The 21,866-nt window shown below is 43.7% G+C and overlaps 2 protein-coding genes across 5 annotated transcripts in view; one reads left to right on the forward strand and one right to left on the reverse strand.

Moving 5' to 3' along the window:
• Positions 1 to 6,359, forward strand: part of OSBPL1A (oxysterol binding protein like 1A) — a 98,671-nt gene extending 92,312 nt beyond the window's left edge. For all 4 annotated transcript variants that reach the window (XM_066623449.1, XM_066623450.1, XM_066623452.1 and 1 more), the window contains 2 exons: positions 1,014 to 1,104; positions 5,147 to 6,359. In XM_066623449.1, the coding sequence (XP_066479546.1) occupies positions 1,014 to 1,104; positions 5,147 to 5,249 (194 nt within the window). In that variant the 3' untranslated portion in view covers positions 5,250 to 6,359. The remainder of the gene's footprint in view (positions 1 to 1,013; positions 1,105 to 5,146) is intronic.
• Positions 6,360 to 12,311: 5,952 nt separating this feature from the next.
• CABYR (calcium binding tyrosine phosphorylation regulated) lies at positions 12,312 to 21,394 on the reverse strand. Its single transcript, XM_066624430.1, has 4 exons — positions 21,247 to 21,394; positions 21,003 to 21,056; positions 15,396 to 15,695; positions 12,312 to 12,943 (listed from the first exon to the last, which is right to left on the reverse strand). Exons 1-4 carry the CDS (start codon positions 21,392 to 21,394, stop codon positions 12,312 to 12,314), a joined length of 1,134 nt encoding a protein of 377 aa, XP_066480527.1.
• Between the last annotated feature and the right edge of the window lie 472 nt (positions 21,395 to 21,866).

Consider the following 21,866-nt stretch of genomic DNA (forward strand, 5'->3'; position numbering starts at 1 on the left):
CCAGTGCTACACTTGACAGAACAGACCTTTCATGTATAGGTTTGTTTTGTTAAGGGAAGCTCCCCAAAAGGAATACCAGCATTGGTGATAAAGACTAGGCTGAGGTTAAGTAGGAAATGCTGACAGCCCAATCCTAGGTCTGTTTTTTCAGAAGTAAGACCCATTGTGTCCCAATGCAGCCAACTCCCAGATAAGTGTGTTTAGAATTGCAGCCTTAAATTTTACTTTGTTTTATATTAGACTAGTAGTACTCAAACTTCCTGGGAGATCTACTCCCGGGGTAAGTCTTTGCGGGGACAGGGGCAGCAAAGTGATCCCCAGGATTGCACCCCTGCGGGGGAAGGGGGGCTATTTTTAAATTAACTGTGCATGTTTTCAGGGTCTGGAGGGGTGTGGGGAGCCCTGCGGATTGCTTGCAGGGCTCCCCACAGCTTCTAAATAGTGAAAGTTATATGCGCACCAAAACCAGAAATTCCGCTTCTGTTTTAATTGTGCTTACAACTTTTAGAAGTGCATAAATGAAGGTTTCTACTTTGCTTGGAAAGTATTTGTCTTAAGTTGCACTTCAGCATGAGAAATATGCCTTTAATCAGTGGGTTGTTTGCATGATCTTGTTGGCAGTGTTGCTTATTAAACCTGCCCCCCCCCCAGTAAAAATGCATTTGCACAAGAGATTACTGTAACAGACAAAACATTTCAGTGGGTTTCCAAGCTAGGATTTTTGAAGTAGCAGAAACATACAGAAATGCTGCAAATAACTAAATTATCTTAGTTGCATCTTGGTGTCCTCCATGATGCATCATAACTGTGAGATCATTGGTCCAAGTTCAGACAAACAGATAGTTGAAGAGTCTACATTCCAGTTCACAAATGGGCAAAACTCTTACATTGGTTGTATCCCAGAAAATATCAGAATTATCCTGTTGCTCATTTTCTCAGTATTGCAACAACTTTTGAATTTGTCTAGTTTATAACTTGTACTTGAGACCATTTTTAAAAAAAATTTTCACCAGATGTAGCCAGTGAAGAGAAGAAAAGACTTGAAGAAAAACAAAGAGCTGCTCGTAAAAACAGGTCCAAGTCTGAGGAAGACTGGAAGACAAGGTCAGTAAATTGGCACTCAAGCTCTAGAATAAAGGCTGATAAACGTGCTGGATATTTTGAATTGGTTAACTCCAGAATTTTGTTTTGAGGTCTTGCTTTAGTAGGTTTGTAAGCCAAAAAGAAAATCCAGGTTTGTTGAAAGATAGTCCAGGAAATGCTATACTCTGCTGGCTAATGGCATTATTAAGAACTGTAACAGGTGCTAATGCTTCATAATCTTCAATCAGGAATTAACATAGTAGTACGGTATATAGCAGGGATTAGACGCTACTTGGTTCTGCTTGATTTCAACATTTTTTTGTCACTGGACTCATGATCAAGTTAAGCTTTCGTAAGGCCCTCTGTTCAGTAGTTCTCAGAAGTGCAGTTAGTTTTTGTAGGCAAGTGCACAGATCCATTATTTGTACAGGACAAAGTACAGGTGTGCTGTGGAAAAATTCAATAATTTTTTGGCCACTTGATGGGACACTAGAATTTCTCCACATAGTACCCAGTGATCTTGGAAGAGAGGTTACTTAATTTCCGTGTCAGTCCAGCAATGCTTCAAGATGGACACAGACTTGGGAAAAGCTCACAATTTTAATCTTAAAGCCTGAACACATTCAAAGTGCTAGTGTGGAAAAAATTTCACTAGTGCTAAATATCAGTATTCATGACTGAACAAGATTTGATGTGTCACTTACCATTGGCATTCATATTCGTAAAATGTGTTTTATCTGCATTTTACTTTTTTGAATTTGGGAAGTAAATCTTGGATACTGTACATTTTAATCTTAGAAACAATTACTGGTATCTTTGAAAGCATACACATTTCACTGTTTCAGATACTTCTTACAAAATATCATGTGAAATTCCCTGTTTTGTTGAACGCGTATCTGACATGCACACTGTCTTTGTAACTGAGGTAGTTTTGTTTCATGTATCTTGAACAGGGTGGCAACAGAACTGTTTTGTGAAAATAGCTCATTCTGAAAAGGGTACTTGAAAACCATTCCTGGTTATGAAAATACTCTCAGTAAAGACATGTAGTTATTGGGCCGTAAAACTCATTCGGAATTATGCCATCTTGAAGGAACTAGGCACAAGGTTTTGAGGCAATCCAAAAAAAGGACAGTTAGTATGAAGCACAAAGTTCAGGAGCAAAACAAACTATGATCCTCTTCTTCTTTCAAGTTGGCATATTACTGAACATACTTTACAAATAATATCCCACCTGTAGTATGAGATTATCTTCATACCCCCAGAGTAAAATGTTATATTTTACAATCTTCTCTTACAATATCTTACAATCTTTACAATTGGCATGCCGTAGCGTAGATCATGTGTGAACCCAGTTTCAGCCTTATGTGTGGCCTGGAAGTCCCTAACTGCACATTTTGCTCTCCATTTCAGCCTTCTGGGCACTGTGGAATGACTGTAAAGGTTTGGGGAATCAATCCTTTAACTCCCTTTCTAGGGAGGGTCTAGCAAATGTTTACACGCACATACTATTTGTAAGGTCTCTAGCAGCCTTGGGAGTACAGAGCCCTGATTATTAATAATTAATATTTAATCATTATCATTATCTAGTGGGCCTCAGTCACTTTAAAAAGTGGGTCCTGGTGCCAAAAAGTTTGGGAAGCACTGCAATGTTTTATAGTTACAACATGTTTTAATGAGAGTATTTTCATAACCAGGAACAATAGTTGCAAAATAATTTCAGCCTTGGACAAGATGATGTTTACTGGAAAACACTGTTTATGGACAATTGACGATAACACTAAAAAAATTTGGTTGTTGACCATTTCTGGGTTGGATTTCTTCGAATTGTGGACAGCTTATACCTCACTGGTCACTCTCCATAACAAATTGTCAGCATTAATGGGTTGTAATAGTAAAAATGCTCCAAATGTGTGCAGTTTTTAATCAGTTTAGTTGTTCAACCCAAATATAGCTCTGTGTATGCTAGTACCTAATCAGTAGGATATTTAAAGCCCTTTTCTTCAGTAATGATCATTGAGCTCCTATAATTGCATTGCATAATTTAGAATGCAAATGTATTATGAATAATTATGTGCAACATCTGAACAAAAAAGTTCTCAAAGTTGTTTAGCAGAAACGAAGATGATTCCCTGTCCCAGTGGGCTCACAATCTAAAAAAATGACACAAGGGAGACAGCATCAAACAGCCATTAGAAATGACATTATAACTGGGATTAATAAGGATAATTCTCACCCTGTTATGGAAGAGAAATTTAAAAGGTGCCTCTTTGCCCGTTTAGCAGGGGTCATTTGGAATAGCTCTTTTCTGTATATTGCCTAAAAGACAAATATCTTATCCATGAGCAACATATCTCGTTTACTGTGTGGCTGGCTCTGTGTAGCCAAGAGGGTCAACAAGAGTAACTATTTGTATATCCCTGCAAACAGGTCAAAGAGTCACTTTTTTCAAGTGGTGTTCCTCTTTATATTTACCGTAGGAGAGCAACTATCCCTATTTGCCCCGCATGCAGTATTTATTTTATTTATTTTTTCACATTGTTATACCACCCTTCCTCCACAGAGCTCAGGGCGGCGTACACAGCGCTCCTCTCCTTTTGTCCTCACAACAACCCTGTGAGGTAGGTGAGGCTGAGAGAAAGTGACTGGCCCAAGGTCGCCCAGGAAGCTTCATGGGTGAGGGGGGATTCAAACCTGGATCTTCCAGGCCTAAGTCCCAAACCACCTCCCAAACCACGACACCACCCCGGCTCTCTTTTATAATCAATGTTTTCTGGTGTTCATTCTGCATCTTTTTAGATTGTGAGCTCTTTTGGGACAGGGAACCATTTAGCAATTTGATATTTTCTGTGTAAACCGCTCTGTGAACTTTTTTGTTGAAAAGCAGTATATAAATATTAACAATAGTAATTCCACACTTCCACTTAAATGTTTTCAAGCAGCTCATAAAATAATATAAAACAATTCATTAAAACACATCTGGCCAAAGCAGGATTAAAATGATGTTTATTGTCACAGAAAAAAAGTACCTACTTGTCACTACTAAAATGTTCAGCTTTGGTTCAGAATCATTCTTTATGCTCTGTTTTTGGAAGCAATTGAAAAAATGCTTGGCAACCGTGCTGTTCCTTCAATCACTCCTTCATTTCAGCAGGATGTGATCAGTGGGTGATTATACTCGAGTAACCCTGGGCTGTTGTGCAACGTACATGATGGGTGGAATTGCTTCCACACCAGAATAGCTGAAGTCAGTGTCATAAGGCTCTTGCCTTTTTGTTTCAAGGATTGAAAAAGCAACTTTTGAAGCAGCCCTTTCTTGCATTAAAAATATTTGTTTTGATGTCAAAATGTTACAACATGTGTTCCTCCTAAGGTATTTCATGACTTGTCCAGGCCTCTTCCCCTATCCTTCATGACTATGTATTTTCTGAATTATTTTAAATTCCCAGTCAAACTACTTTTCACCTCCTTACCTATTTGAACTTCCAGTTCTTAAACGGAAAAATTCACCAAATCAGAGTCCTTTAAAAACGCAAACTGAGCACTGGTTGTGTCCCATTCTGAAGGCTTAAACAGTCAGTGAGTGGCTAGGACAATATGACATTGTTGATTTTTTTTCATGGAAAAATGAATGCTTGACTGTTCTGGGCTTCTTTTGTCATCCCCAGAGTAATACTGGGCAAAGGGCCAAATGCGTTGGTTCCCAAATTTAACTGCTGCACAGAGGTTTTTTGTTGTTGTTGGAATTATTCCTGTAAACAGATTTACTGTTTCATTATTCCACTCTCCATTATGTTGCTAGGGAGATGTAGAAAGAATTTGAAATTTTTTTTAAACCCTGTGTACTCCAGTGCCCTGTTCTAGGCACTAGAACTAGTGCCCTGTTCTAGGCACTAGAACTATTCTAGGCATTCATGTGAACTAGGGTTAGAGGGGCCTGATCCAGCCAGCCTGTTCTTATGAGCATTTGAGAGTGTGAATATCTTTTGAATGATGTGTGTATTGCTTAGTGAATGTAAACATATTTGCACTTTTCACAAATATATAATCTGTCTCTCTCCAGGTGGTTCCATCAAGGTCCTAATCCCTACACTGGTGGACAAGACTGGATTTACTCCGGGAACTACTGGGACAGAAGCTACTTTAATTTGCCTGATATTTATTAAAATGCATTGGGAAGCCTGAAGCTAACACAAATAAGTCTTAATGAGTTTTCAGTGTTTTCCTTTTGTTCCTATACTCTTAGAGAGAAAAAAACCTGACAAGTTTTAATTGAATGTATTAAGCAGCTTTTGCAGCAACTATGGTGACCCAAGCTTGTTGCTGGGAGTTGTTGTCATACTCCCTCTCCTAAATAATATATACTTACTCATACATGCACACACTCACATCACTTAAAGGTGCTGTACTTGGGGGGGAAGCTACCTGTATTTGCTGAAGAAAGCAGTACAACTAATGTTCAGTCCCAGGTCATATGGAAAACAGAATACCTTTGGGTCTTTTGTCTGTCTGTTTAGGTCAGTGATAGATCTGCTGGCATAATGGAAATTTGAGACCTCTTATGAGACAGAAATATCAAAAGCACACTCATGAAATGCAATACTACTGTGGCGTTGAAGTTAGAGAAGGGCATGCCAGTCCTGGGGAAAAATGGCAACTTTCTGAAGGTGACGTTCCATTACTTCAAGCAATACTAGATTATGGATAGTGAGTCTGGAAATGTTGCTGTCCCTGCACCAGTCTGTCCCTCCCCTCTCCCCCAGATATGAAGTAGGATAAACTGGTAACATTACTCAGCAATGTCTATTCCATGTTTAGTGCAGTGTTTTGAATTTGCTCTTTCATATTTTATTACCATGCTCATATCTTTAAGGAATTAAGAGCCATTTGAGTCTTTGAAAGTTTAATCTGATCTATGATGAAGTATTTTTTAAAAAATCTGCAATGCGCTAGAAGAGAGGTGCTCCAGCACTATTGGAGATGGGGAGGAGGAATGGGATACTGCAAGTACATGTGGGTCATTGCTGTCAGACACAGACCCTCAAGAAAGAAGTCTTGTGCATTTCAAAGCCAGTAAGGCAGCTCTGAGACTACTGTACACAGCAGATTTACCCCTTTGTTTGGGGTGCATTAAACTTTATGGGATTATATATTTGTATAAAACTGAGTACATAAATTCCAGAGGGCTTGCTGCTCTTGTATAATTTAATTGCTGTTTGGAAGTATAGTGTTAACTGAATAATTTAATTGCTATTAAATAAAGGCTTTAAACTGTCCCATGGCTGGAATTTCTTGGTGTGTGCGTCAGGGAGATGTCAGCCGTTTTGCAGAACTGCTCCCCCAAATGGTGTTGAATTGTTTACTGAAATGGTGGTGAGAACATGTCTGACATTAATTCTTCCATTTTATTCTTCAGTTGTATCAACTTTGTACAAAGACATCTTATATCTACACCATAGTACAATGTCTGTGTAGCACGGGCAAAAGTTAACAAATGTGGTCACCGGCTGGGTATTGGTGATCTGCACAGATTCTGGTGATCACCTGTCCGATTGTCCAGCAAAATATGAGAGCCTTTCTCCAAGATCTATACATCGCAGATGGAAGGCCTGCTCTTTCCTGTCATGGGCAAGAAAGAATGACCGTGTCTGAAATCCTCTAGCATGCCAGTAAATTGGGGGAGGGGGAATAGATCTGTGTCATTTCATGGCAGGCTTTGGAGACATTAAGGATTCTCGCTGTTTCTTTGTGTCTACAAAGTTCTGTGTGAAATATGTTCAAGTCCTCTGAGTTTATTGGAGGAGGGGTGGCCACAGTGTCCACTAATAATGGCTAGTTACAAAAGCCAGACAACATTTCTGGTGTCAAAATGCAGCAGATTGCACCCCTGAAAAAGTGGCAAGTAGGCAAATAGGTGTTAAACAGGAGGCTGGACTAGGATTGTATAGTGGCCATGCTATGGCACCTATATGGGTTGGGAGTACCCTTCCTATTTGCCACAAGGTGAGAGAGAATAGCTTTGACATGGTGAGCTTACTTCAGTGTTGCTGTGACTGTCCAAGCTACCTGGGGGGAAGGTGAAAAAGTTGCCACAAGAAAGCTGTTTTAGATGAGATCCACTTATGGCTAGAGATTTTGAAAACTGATTAACTTACTTGAAAGTAATCCCATTGTGTTCAGTAAGACTTAGGCTGTCCTACTTACTCTCCAGAAACAAACACCTCTACTTAATAGCACATGCAGCAGATGTTTGTGCTGGCATTTGAAGTGTTCATCTAAGCTGATCATTAGCCCTGCAGCTGATTGGAGTGGGGGTACAGAGAAGAGGTCTTCGTGGAGCAGACCTGACCAATAAGCTTCAGGCCCAGTGGTGAAGCTATTGACAGTAATGTGGGGTGAGAGGGCTGAAATATAAGGTAACCTCTCTTTGTGCTGGCAAGGGCAACAAGAGTTTTTAGAAAACAAAGTCACACGCAGCTGCTTCAGGAAGCAGGCCACCTTTTGAAAAATGTTTTACTTCTGGAAAAGCAGTAGGTTGAAGCAAGGATGCACTTTGTGTGTACAAGGCAGCAACAGATTCGAATATATGATTTGCTTGCACAGCTCTTCAACTCATTGTGATATGTGTAACATTCTAAACACTTCCCTTAGGTTATGGTCAGCTTGACTTGGCTTGTGGCTGAGTTAATTCAAAATTTAGTGAGCCCCCCAAGCCTAAGAGTCTTTAAGTGCCATTCAGATTGTCAACTCTTTGCCCTCTAGGGATAATAAGCAAAGTGTCCTCTGCTTGTTCTGCATGCACAGCCCTTTTCAAAAATATGCCCTTCCTAACAGCCTGCTGGAGCTTACTTTTATGGCTGGGCAAAATTTATTCACTTCAACATATTACTGTTGGGTGTGTCCTCCTCCCAGTGAGCCCTGAGCACACACCCACAAAATATCTGATGCTTTATTATCTTTAGTCTGGGGCTTGTGCTATAATAAAGAAAAGGCAGCTTTCGTTGTTATGTCAGATTTATTTCTACTCACGTTTTTTTCCAAACTTTTCATAGTGTGACCTTTTTGATCCAAATGTCCTGACTTTAGTTCTCTGCAACGTAGCCAAGTATTAGATTTTAACAATTGGAAGTATATCCCCCCAAAAGAGGAGCTTTTAGATTTGGATTGCTTGCATTGCTTTATTGATTGCGTTTAATTGATTGTGCTTTATTGATTAGTTTAATTTTTATTTAAAGATGCAGGTTTCCTTTCTGGAGTGACATTTGGACAGCACCTCGTCACAATCTGGGAGGGGGAAAAAACAGTAGCAGTGAATATTAAAAATTGATCTTATTCCTTTATTTTGTACATGATACTTTCCCCTTCCATGAAAGTTCAAAGCACTATTGTATATATCCTACACAGGACCTGCCATAATACAACACTGCAGTGTATCCCCATCCCCTACTCCTGCAAGGAATGCCCGTGTTTGACACTTCAGCCAACCTGGACTGGGAGCAGAGGGAGTTTCAAGTGGGGGGGGGGGGAAGAGAAGGGACTCTCTCTTCTATTTTACTTCCCTAAAGCTGCCTTCTGCTGGTGTTCTATTTCTAGATGTTGTAATGTGGGTCTGGCTTCCAGTGGAAGGTGGTTCTGGTGACTAGTAAATAGAAAATGTCACTTTCCTCATCCACGAAACATCTCTGTTGAGTGCAGGGAAGAGAGGTTTTTTCAAACTTGCAAGATGCAGCCCCTTAATCTTAATACACCCCCCATCCAATTTAAGCTGTTAAAGGGCTTGAACAGCAAGCAGTTTCCTCTTGTCATCCTGCCCTCTATTGTTTATATAATTAAAAAAATAAAATCAGCCTGTCTCAAACTCAGCATTCTGAAGAATGGAAGTTGGAGCTTTAAAAAAAAAAATAAAACTTTTTTTTAACTTGCCTATGAACATACTTATCTAAAGAATCCCCAGAACATACTTATCTAAAGAGTCCCCAGAACATATGAAAACCACAACTTTATTTTAGGGTGACTCTGTTTTGCTTCCAAGCAGCTCACAAACTTGGCTGGCTGAATGCCTAACAGAAAGAGAGTGATATCTCTTGCAATGCTAGAAGAATTCTCTGACTAGCCAGCTGTGTACTTTCCACCCACCCCCTCACTCATTGAAGGGATTCTGGAGTTGAAAGATCCTGCTGGGGCCTCCTTGAAACTATCCTCCCAACCTTGTACATGGCTTCAGTTTCCTGTTTGCTGTCATGTCTGACTTGGCAAACTGAGATGTTTGTCCTCCAAGCTCAGAGTAAAAAGCCACCATTTGAAGGATTCAAATTCTGGCGTGGAGGTCAAATGCAAACCTGCATTTGCTGATTCAGGCACCACGACAAACTACAGTGACAGTGCAATCCTAACTTGTGCTGGCAAGTTTGGAGCCAATGGTGGTTCAGCCAGGGGAAAAGGGAAATCTTTCCCCTTACCCCAAGGAGAGCCGCGGCGGCCCCAATGGGTCTACTGGGATCTGCGCCACCTGACAAGATGGCGCAGATCCAAACAGAACGGAGCAGCCAGGAGCTGCTTCGCAACGCCTGGGAACGGGGGCTAGGATCCGGCATAACTTCCGGTCCTGATCCCACAGGCCCACCGTCCCCCACCCTGAAACTCCTCCTCACCTCCCCCCACACTGGCCAAGCTCGGCCAGCACAGACCTACCTTCTCCAGCTGCTATGAAGGCTGCATTGGTCTCCACGGGCCAGTGCACCTCCATGCGCCAGCGCAGCTTACTCTCAGAGGCGCAAACATACTTTACAGCATGTTTGCAACCCTCCTGGGCCAGCACAAGTGACTGTGCCTAGGGCACAGTTAGGATGGTGCCCTGAGTCTTAGAGGAGAAACTTGAATTGAAGCACAGGAGGCCTTTGAGCCTGCAGCTCATTCCCAGTCCGCCAGTGCAAAACTGGGTATGCGTTCAATCCATGGGGCAAACTCTGAATGAGGAACTCATTCCCTTCAACCCAAGATTAGTTTTCAGCCTCCAAACTGGTTACATTAAGTGCGTTTTTCCACAACACCAGTGCACTTAATCTTTAGCCCAAAACTCTAGTTAGCAGAAACCTAGTACAGTTTGAAAAGCATGTTATCTTCCTTTGATTCTGACCCTGCTTTCTGCCTTGCATGGAGGAAAGTGTCAGGTTCAACTCTATTGTTGGAATCTATTCCCAAAGGCATGTGTTCCTTCTATGTTTGTATACCAGGAGTATTCATGGTTTCAATTTCCCAAGCGAAAGGATGAAATAAACTCCCTCAGCTGTTCTACTTACTATGTGCAAGCTACTCATTGCATTACAAGCATACCCTTGAACCATTTCAGTGAGTCATGTTTAAAAAAACACACCTGCCTGTCATACAGCTGTTTTAGCATAATGCTTCTGCTTACCAAGTTAAAATATGTAGCTTTAACAGCTGCCACTCAAGTTGTATTTGACCAGCTACATCATATCAATGCGAGTCCATCCTTCATTTTACAATTGCTATGCAACAGTAAATCATTAGAAAATACTAGTCAATTTTGCAGATTTGCCCCAATTATTTGTAATTCTACTTTCTCCTTATGGGGCTACCACTGCACACTATGCTTAATAATCAACCTTCAAGATCATGCCATTGTACATCCTTTTATATAAAACATCACAATGGAGCATATTGCATGTGACGTTTTAGAGCTGGTAGTTTGTTACCTCTGATTTGCCTTCACCAGTTCAAAGACAAGATTTGACGGATCATTAAAATTAGTTTCCACTGACCACCCTGCTTAAAAATGAACTACCGACCAACATTTTTTAGTCTCTAGATAAACCTGCACCCATGTCCTGGTTTTACAAATACGCACCACTTTTAGCGTCATGTAATAGCAATTGGAAAATTGCTTTGGTTCAAGACAGAACTCATTCATTCATTAGTACTGTCAGCAACCTAAAAGTCTTACGCAGGTTGAGTATCACTTATGTGAAATGCTTAGGAAGTATTTCAGAAAAATCCACAATCTGAATTTTGGTGTACTATATCTGCATACCTAGTACCTTCTCAGCAGCAGTAGTGACCTGAATTGAGAGAATGTGAAATTTCAGCAGACCCAAAGCAGAGAAGCAGGGGAAGCAACAGTGCCTTGCAGAGCTCTGTAGCGATGCTGGAACCAAAGACATGCTCGTGGCAAGGGGCGTGAGCTAAGAGAGCCATCAGGTTTGGGGTTCCCTTAGTGCCCCAGCATGCCTTGCACTATGTCAGTAGGCACCCAGCAGCAGTCAAAAAAGTCAAAGGTTGTTTTTTAATAATGTTGGCACGCCAAAAAAATGGCAGTTTTGGGAATACATCAGAATTCCGGATTAGGGATGCCCAACCTGCAGCAAGTATTCTGTGGTCCATCTTAATTCTAAACCATGCTAGATAATGAGCATGCCAAATGAAAGCAAGGCAATGCCAAAAGGTTTTGATACAGAGGAAGCAATCTTCAAGGCTATTTCTCAGAAGCTGGCCAGCCAATGTCAGGTGTTTAGTCAACACCTGAAGACAAAGATTCTCATCAAAGCAATTAAGATGTTAGTGCTAGTTTTAAAGCAGTTCCACTGCAATCAACAATGGGTGGTACAGGCACAGTTCTGATGTCTGTACACTAGGCCTTTTAATTCAGCAATGAGCTGTTCAGGTTCAGCCTCCACAAAACAACTAACCAGCAAAAATGCTTTTTCCCCCTTTTTATAACTGGTTTATAATATTATTAGATTGGCGACACGACCAAGGGCTGTGTCCCAGTGAACTTGTGGAATTTAGCTCCACATTAGGGCTTATGAATGTCATCCACAGATATGTGCACCTAGTGCACCAATGTCGTTTTGCGCCTTCTTCTAATATCAGCTCCCAAGTTTGAAAAACCACACCAACAAAATACTATCTAAGGGTTTGATGAGGGTTCTGAATATGGGCATACTGAGAAACTAATAGTATGCTTGAACCAGAAACAATGTCTCCATTGGATGCTTTCATATCAAACATCTTTTAGAATCCAGGAATGCTTTCAAATCAGCTTGTAATAGAGTATGAAGAACGTAGCCCACTACAGAATACCCGGCCTTTATTTCAATACATAAATATAATTTGGTGTGCGTGCACATGTATGTCAAACTGTATGCCTGCCAGGCTGGTCTCTCCACCAGGCTCTTAAGCACATGTGAAGTAATCTACGTACCATTTTGCTATTCCGTTCTGCGTACTGAGGCAAATGTGATCTCTCCTGCTATACCATAGCTTCCTGCAAAAGGTGGTTTATCCCCAGCTCCTGTGACTTTCTTCCCATTCATCACATCTTCCAGTGGTATGGCAACTGAAAGAAAAACTGGAGTTGGAGGTCTACCGCTATCCTGTGCAGGGTTAAAATTGGGGTTGGCCATTTTCGGATCTGCTGCCCTGGCGACCGGTACAGGTATTGTAGCGAACCTCCTCACAGTACCACCGGTGTCTTGCTGTGCAAGGACAGCATGGCCAGGGATCGGTTTCCAGTCCTGTTTATTCTGAACAGAAGAGCCCACTAAAATGAAAGGTGGTGCATTTCCCTTCTTCCCATCTTCCATCATCACATAAGTTGGAGAGGACACTTGTGGTGGTTGACCTTGTGATATCATCTGCGGCTGTAGATACTGCGGCTGGTCCTTACCACTAGATAGGAATAGGGTGGCCTGGGGAACAGAAGCACCAGTCCCAACAGGCGGAAGGGGTGCTGGAGGTGGTGGCGGTGACTTACGACCTTGTTGTTTCAAATCAGTTAGACAATAGAGAGTCCACACATTAGAATATGGTGGTGGTTGTCCTGGTTCGCTTGTTGCCATGGCTATAAAATAAAAATTTAAAGAAAAATTTGCTGCCGTGAAAGACTGTCTTCTAGGAGCAACAAACTGTAGTCATATTGCATATCCTTACATACAACTTTATGCCGCAAGAAAGCATGTTATCAGGAAGAGAGGGCCTTGAAGGGGGGAGGCAGGCATGGCTGAGCAACGCTGGAATTAGGAGCCAAAAGGCACTTTCTGAATGAAATCATGATAGTGGGTGGATTTAAATCCTTTTCTCTGCCACGGAAGGCTTCCTTTTTCTCGCTTGTCCAAAATGCAAATGCCATAATGCACTGACTCTCTTCCCAGGACTTTGCTCTACAGCCTTCTCATCACTGAGTTGCTGCAAAAGTTTTGGGGGCAAAAAGAGATGGCTATCCAACTCCAATCCCAATCAACCAGCTTCTTAAACGTTTGGAATAAATCTAAATCGGACTTACAAGTGCAAAACTGGACACTTTTGTCTATAGGTACTCCTGTTGGTTGCAAAAGTTAGGCAAGATTCTGCTGACCATTGGAAGTGGCCCAAAAGATCGGAGTTTGCAAAACAGCTCGCCAACCACAAGTTTTGCTTCTACAGCTATGGTATTGTTCCCTCTGTCCAGCCATGCCAAAACCTTGTGTGTGTGTGTGTGTGTGTGTGTGTGTGTGTGTGTGTGTGTCCCCAATGCCCTCTCTTCTGTAACATGCTTTTTATACCTTAACTACCTACCTCTCTACTGGGATGCAATGTTATAGTAGTAGACTAAATTCAGAAAAGGGAGAAAAGGTGTTAAGGAGAGCTTCTCCAGGTGAGAACAGGAATGGACTTCTGACTTGTCAGTGAAAGACAGCAATATGCATTAATTTGATCTAAGGGAAAGAGGCTGTGTCATGAAGCCAGTCTCTCCAGTTGCAGAAACTTCTGCCCTTCTAAGTAACAAGCAACTAGTCCATTCTCTGTAGACAAATGCAGAAGACTGGGCCTAATGGGACAATGCAGGCAACCACCACCATTTCTTCTAAATGCAAAAACCAATGTCAGTGCCATGGTTGGGACATGAAATACTTGGAAAATGTCATGTTGCAGCCCCCCACATCACTCTCCCATAGCCACCACGAGCATGTCTGGAATTTTGATTCGAGAGGCATGATCTACGATGAGGAAAGCTAATCCTTGTTTCAGAAAGGCCAAAACTTGTTTCATGACTCCCCGTAATTGCCTTCTTAGGTGCTGGCCTGCCCGGCCCAATCTGTTTGCAGGAATCAACACGAACAATATAAGGTTGGAGTCCACAACTGGGGCAAGCAACACCCAGGCAAGGTACGTCATGTAGCTTACTCAGCGCCAACCACACACCTGGAAGCAACCCACAGGGGAACATTCCACACATGCACATTCTAGCTAAGCAAGAACTGCGGGGGCCTGTAACTCCCCCAAGCACAAGAGAGAAATCATTGGTCTCCACGATGCACTGCCATGGGTGCTTGCATTTAAATCATTCTGGCTCCAGTCCTCAAGGCACTCTCCCAGAACAAGCCCTGTTGCTTTCAACTGGGCTCCCACCAGCAGATTTGCATTTGAGGAGACGGAGCAGTTGGTTAGTTTAGGGAGCTACAATTATGACTACAACATGGAACAGACAGCTTTCAGAAATAGCTTGACTTTCTTACCTGACATAATAAAACCTGGTTCAGTTGCTCTCAGTTCCTCTGTAGCATCCATTCTGCCAGGGTCACATTCTGCACCAGCTGCAGATGGATCTAGAATACTAGTACATGTAAACTGACCTGCATTTAGTGAAGCCTTTAATGGGTCTAAGAGACAAGCTACCGTGTCTATGAAAGGAATGACTATCTGCTGCGGAAACTGCTCTACGTAAGGTGGTGGTGGTGCCTCTCCACCAGCATCGGGGTCGTCACACATGGGCGTGAACTCTAGGTCGGAAGTGACCTCAATTTCACTGGCACAAGAAACAGCCTGCAATAGGTCTTTATCAGGAGGAGGTGGTGGTGGTGCCGGGGGCGGCTGTTCTTCCAGCAAGGGGTCTGTGGTGGCGGGCTCTACATCTACTATGTCAGCGGGGGGCTGCTCAGCCTGACTGCCTGAGGGAGCTACTTCCCCGGCAACGGAGGACTGACTCTGAGCGGCTGACGCAGCCCGGGGAGACTGTGCAGAAGCCGCAGGTGCTTCCTCGGCAGCTGCTGCTTCTGGCTCTGGTTCTGGCTCAGGCAATACTTCAGGTTCGGGCTCTGGTGCCTGCTCCGGCTCTGGTGCTGGCTCTGCTTCTGCAGGCACAGGTTCAGGCTCAGGAGCGGGCGCAGGTGTCGGGGCTTCTTCTTGAACAGCAGCCCCTTCTGCTGATGCCGCTTGAATGTCCGCTCTACTGTGGGACAAGGTGGGGAGGGTCTGTACAGAGATGGCCACGTCCTTCAATTCGGCCTCGGACACAACAGCCTCAACGGTTTTACCTAGCATCTGTGCGGCTAGCTGGGCCGGGTCAGCTGGGACGTAGGCCAGCCCTGCTCCCTTCTCGTCTCCAGCCTTTTCTACAAAGTCATCCACGGTTGATGGGAATTGGGTCGTCTTGGTGCTCAGTTCCCGTTCTGGTTCTTCATTGATTTGGTCCTCTTCGGTGTCAGTCGATTTCTCCTTCCGTTTGGGTTCGTCAGACATAGGTGTGCGGTCTAGATCTGCCCGAAATGCATCGCCAATGTCAGCCCTTTTGGAGCGGGGCACAGCTGCTCCTGTTCCTTCGGCCCATCCCTCTACTGCAGGAGAACAAACACAACGCCAAGTTAAAAGAAGTTCTCTGAAAAGCAAAGTAGGGTGAACTTTCACCCAACACAAAAGTTTACTGCTCTTTTTTGGCAATCCCATGGAGACTCAGGCAGCCAGCTATGATGTGATCACAGCTGGCTGGCACAGTTGGGATTGGTTCTATACATCCAAGTGCCACAATGGGCAGAGAAGCACCTTTCAAAGCAGAGGACCTCTTGTGTTTATCAGGGAGAGAGCAATTGGCCCTCTTCACTCCAGCATGGCATCTTTCTCAGCAGCTGTTGGCTGGTTTTCTACTTTTTTATAAACTGTGAGCCCTTTGGGGACAGGGAACTATATATTTGTTTGTTTTACTGTGTAAGTGACTGAAATTTTTGTTGTTGAAAAGCACCATAAACACAGCAACAACAACAACTGCTTAGAATCTCAGGACTGTAGTTGGGATGCCAGATTTGGTCACAATTGGCCATGGAGTAAGGATGGCCAGCTCATGTTCACACTTTGCAGAGAATGTTGAAGTCGCTTGCCTTGTGGATGCAGCCAGCACATGCGGCGCCTATATGCAGCAGTCATGTGGTGCCTGGTTGTCTGAAACCACCTTTTCAAGCACAAGGAAGGCAACACAGTCAGCAGGCTAGCTGGGGATTCCAAGACCAGCCCAAGACCTCTCAGTGCCTAAGGCACTGCAATGTGCCATTCCACCCCCCAAAAAATCTGGCAGCACACTATTGGCTGCCTCCACCATTTTCCTGATCCCTGGATTGGAAAAGGAAGAGGGAATCAAAGAGGAAGTGTGGATGAGAAGGGAGTGGAAAGCTAAAGCTTCTCCGATGCTGTAGCCCACCACCTTCCTGTTCCCCCACACTCCCTCTTCTTTTTCCAATCCAAGAAACCAAAGAAGGAGGCATGACGGAGGGGCGGGTGCAGGCAGATGCCCCCACCAATCCACAATCTGAGGTGACTGTGTCAGTTGGTCTCATGGATAGACCATCTATGGAGAAGTTAATATTGCTCCAAACAGTGTTGGCCCCTTTTTATACAATGACTTCATTCCTTATGGAATGATTGCGGACCACCACTTTCCACAAGTTCTGAATTCCTACAAAATCATATGTGAGTCTAATAGAGTCATCTCCATGTCAACAAATGTCTTAAATTCACATCCCCACTTTGCATAGTATTACCAAATGATAGACCCAGGTCCTGGGAATCTGATCTCAGGGGTGATGTACACTAAATAACCACCACAGGAGGAGCTCTATTTGCATATGGCAAGCTACTTCTATGGATAAGGGACACATTTGGTGACACAAATCATATTTGTGATTGCAAAGACCAAGTCCCCCAATCTGCAGGCCAGACAGCTGCACAAAATGGTTTGTCCTGCTGACAGAGCAATCTAAAGAAGCCCCTTCCAAGTGACAGGTGTTTCTCTTTACAGCACCAGCCTCAAAGGCAATTCCACCTGGAGGTTTCTGGGGTATTCAGAGTTTCCTCAGGCCGCACAGTAATCTGGTAATTGCACTGAGCCTTGCTAGCTAGTCCAAAAGAGGAATTCCCTAAAATAAGCAATGCAACAGAAGATGGATGGGGAGTGGGTGGGAATGGATCAGCTGGCCCAAGAGTTCCTGGCAACTAAGGCGGTTCACCAAAAAGAGTGGCGGGCTAGAGCGCTGGATCACCACAGCCTGGAAGTCCAGAACATATAAGGCTGCCCAGAGAAATGAAAGATACACAACTGGAAATGCTCTAAATGAATTGCCATAATAAGTACAGTACAAGAATGTTCTTGACCCTGAAAAAAGTGACACACTGAAAGAGACTGGGCACACTCGACTGCAAAATTGAATTCTTTTACTTTAAGCACCAATTGGAGGCTCCACCCCACCCAATTTTTGATGTTCATTCCCTGTTGGTCCTATACCTCTCTTTTTTAGTTCTATGCGTAACTGGAATAACCATCTCTGAACAGGGGAGGCTCCAAAAGGGATGCATTCACCCTTCAGAAGATTCCCCCCTGGTAAAAAAAAAAAAAAGATTACTACACACCAGGGAAAGACTGTTAGATCACTGGATCATGAAATGACAACTATACAGTGGCTTGGTGGTGTCAACTCTAACATCACACAATGCCACTAAAATAGAAGACATCTCTAGCTATTTTCTTGGAATCAGCTGTTTGGATATTTTTAAAGGCAGATTTCCCCATATGCAAGATTTCAGAGATAACAGGGTAAGATTTCAGACCCTTCTCAGCACTGTGATTTTGTAATATCACCAATAAAATAGCAGTAGGCAGAAAAAGGGAAGATTTCAAGTAAAAAAAAAAAAAAGCTAAAGGCACCCTGTGGCCCTCTTGTGGTAGAGAAGGCAACTCCCCACAGAACATACAAAATGGACCAGAAGGAAATAGAGGCAGACAAGTTTCCAAGAGCAGAATGGTCTGTGTCAGGGGTGTCAAACATAAGGCCCTGGGGCCGGATGTGGTCTACAGAAGCTTTTTATCTGGCCCGTGGGCTCTCAGCTGCTGAGCTATGCTGAGGTGTCACTGCTGAAAGGGTTGCCAGCATGATAATTGGGCTCTCCAATATCATGAAATATGATCAAGATTTGTGTATTTCTCTTCAGAGTGCTTATTTCTGGTTTTGACCTGTTTAATGACATCACTTCCTGCCTAATGACATCACTTCTGGCTCTGAGCAGGCATCATGAATGCTATTCGGCCCACTGTATGAAAAGAGTTTGACACCCCTGGTCCCTGTGATTTAGCAACTGCCATGTGCTGTCTGGTTGAAGTTGCTGCATATTTCCCCAATACAGTAGCCCCCCACCATCCTTGGGTCCTGAATCTGTGATTTTCCTTATCCACAGTTCACAAATTCCCTCATCACGCAAATGACTTATCTGTCTCTGCAGTCCTATTGCTGTCTCCTGTGTCTCTTTGTCTCCTGTGCTGTCCGCGTCCTGTTAGCATTGCATTGACTGCAGCCCTCCAACCCGCTTCCTCTAAGTAGCCCTGTGCAACACTAACACAAAGCAGGTTGGAGGGCTGCAAGCAACACAATGCTAACAGAAAGTGGACAGTACAGGAGACAAAGAAACACAGGAGACAGCAACAGTTCAGGAGGGGGGGGGAATTTGTGAATCACCTCTTGTTTAGCATTGTGTCCCAAAATGCCTTTCAGTGCCACAGTTAAGTATACAGTTTGCTACAATCCATAGTTTTGGGTATCCACAGTGGCAGCAGCAGTGTAACCCCACGGATATGGGGGACGACTACAGAACAGGCAAATTTAAAATTATACTCCCTCTGTTCCCCCAAACAGAAAAACAATAGAAGAGTGAAGAGCACATACAAACAGGAAAAGTTGTCAGGTGATTGAAAGGGGAGAAAGATGGACTGATATTATTGCTTTTGTTTTGTGAAAAGCGTTATCCCAAGATGGGTTCATGGATCTGTAGCTGCACCTCTTCCCTAACTGAGTTATGAACTAGGCCTCTTTTCCTCATGAAAGTACAAAGGGGGGGAAAAAAACAAAGGACATATTCTGCACACTTGTTCAGGAAAACAGAAACTTGCTTTGTTTCTTGGGTTCTCACTGATGAAAGCAAAGGGATGAGTGACTCACACTGAACAGTCAGTCAGTAACAAACATGCATTAAACATTTCCCCTTGCTTGATTAAAATGCTGGGCAGCGCAATCCTAACTTGCACTGGAATAGGCAGGCCGGTGGGCCTGTGCTGTATCCAGCGCAAGTTTAGGGCTGACTGCAGGCCAGCCCAGGGCAAGGGGAAACAATTGCCTTTACCCCAGGTAATTCTGAAGTAGCCCCAATGGGGCTACTTGGATTCGTGCCACCTATAGAGGTGGCACAAATCCAAGCAGCCTTGGACTGGCCCAGGCATGGAGCTAGGATCCAACATAAGTGCCAGGCTACTTGCACTCCCTGCCCTCCTCCCCCACCCTGAAACACCTCCTCCCTGCCCTCTCACACCCCCCTAGACCCTTGCGCCAGCCTAGAAAGGCTGGCACAAACTCACCTGTCCTGGGGCCCATGTCAGTGCAGGGAGGCTTGCACACATCCTTACACCGCCCTACCCAACTTAAATGGAGGTACAAGCATATTTTATGGCATGTTTGCGATCCTCCCGGGCCAGCACAAGAGACTTGCACTGGCCCAAGGGCACTTTAGCATTGCACCCTTAATGATATAACTAACTTTAACTGCATTCGACTACTTGGATTTGGGTTGTTGCTATTTCCCCACTTCCCACTATGATGCCCAATTCTGGTTACAGGCTTGACCACTTCCTCCTCTCCCCATAAGACATCCAAGGAGATCTCCATAGCCCATCAAAAACAGGGGTGCCTCACTTGCATCTTCTGTCTGAACAATGGGAGGAATTTGAACAAACCACATGTGCACACACACCACTCTGGACCTTATGCAGCACTTGCTTTCCACTACAGTTCGCATTGCCTCCACCCCAAATCTCTCTAGTAACTTGGAGGACCCTTCACAGCAGTCTCTGATGCAATAGGAAGAGCTATGAGAAGAACAGGAAATCTGGATGGCCCCCATAGCCATAAGGGAACATGCAGCAATGCATGCATGTTTTTATTGGTAGTCTATGGAGACTACCAATAAAAAAAACAGAAGAATTGCAAGAGGAAGACTTGCCTCTTGCTTCCATAAGACATAAGAACTTAAGAAGAGCCCCGCTGGATCAGGCCAAAGGCCCATCTAGTCCAGCTTCCTATATCTCACAGTGGTCCACCAATCTTTTTTTGTTTGCTCCAGGTCAATTTCTGCCTAGCCAAGGGTTCCATATAAAGATTCTGTTGATACAGCAGGGGGCTGCACTAAGCTTATTGCACTGATCTTTGCGAACCCAGAGTACAGTTCATGCAGTGCAGACTCTCTAAATTCAGTTTTGCTGCTTTGTCCCATCCCATCATTTGAGAGTAGAATGATGTACTCTATGTAGTTATATTATTCTTTGAGTGTGTGGTGTGGTGTGGTGTGTGTTTCAAGGCATGATGATGCTGCAGAGGCTATGATTTGGAGCAGAAGACATGCATCCGGTGGGGACATAGGGACTTGTTCATCCTCTTCCCTCACTCAATTTTCCTGGCTGCCCACACCGCTTTCTCCCCACCAGGGAAAAGATAGAGGGGTGATTTTTGATCGTATGAGGTCTCAATGGCTGCATTATATGTAATTCAAAAATCACAGAAGAATATATAGCACATGGGTCTGCCCTAGGAATCATTGCCTTATTAGTAATTTCTTACCTCTAGTGAGATGAAATTCTCTAACCAGATCTTTAATGTCCAAATTAGGATGATCTGGAAAGGAAAGTTGAAAAGGCCCATTCAATTAATTTGGAAGGTTCCATTTTACAAAGATGGGGGAGGGGGTTGCTAACATCTGGCAGAGATAAAGTTTCATTGCTGCCAATAAGGTGATACTAGTGCAGATGTGCAGTGAATTATTCTATGGAATAAAAGACTTGACATGAAAAAAGCAAACGCAAACCTTCTCGGAAAACAATCAGCTCCCTGAAATAGACGGCAGCGAACTCAGTGATGTTGGAGGGACTGGCTTTCAGAACAGCCCTGCTTACTCCTTCGAGTAGAGTCTTCAGGCCGTACGGAACGACCATCCGGGGCTTTGCAGTGTGCATCATGGCCCTCTGAAGACAAAACTGCAATTTCACAACTAGGGGAAAAAAAAAAAAGAAATGGAGTGAAGGTCTAAATCCTGAACACTGAGCGGCTTCACCTTCTCTCCCCCAACACCACATGGCAGGTGCCATCACACAAGCCCAACTTTGGAGTACTGCTGGGTAAATAGCACTGGGGAAGCCTGGCATGTACAAAGCTGCAACTGCACATCCCAAAGAGGAGACATGGCCTCTCTTCTGAATGCACCCCGTAAAAGAAACCCCTGCAAGTAGCAAGCTAGTAAGGCTGCAGCTCAGTGGTGTCACCCCTGCTTTACATCCAGAAGGTCGCAGTTTCAATTCCTAGCAAAGCCCAGAAAAGCTGGGAATGACCCCAGTCTGAAACCCTGGAATGCTGTTGCCAGTCATTGTAAGTAATGAGTTAGGGGGAACCAATAATCTTACTCGCACAAGGCAGTTTCTAAAACTAGCA

This window comes from Tiliqua scincoides, chromosome 4, assembly GCF_035046505.1.
Source record: "Tiliqua scincoides isolate rTilSci1 chromosome 4, rTilSci1.hap2, whole genome shotgun sequence".
Classification (NCBI taxonomy): Eukaryota; Metazoa; Chordata; class Lepidosauria; order Squamata; family Scincidae; genus Tiliqua; species Tiliqua scincoides.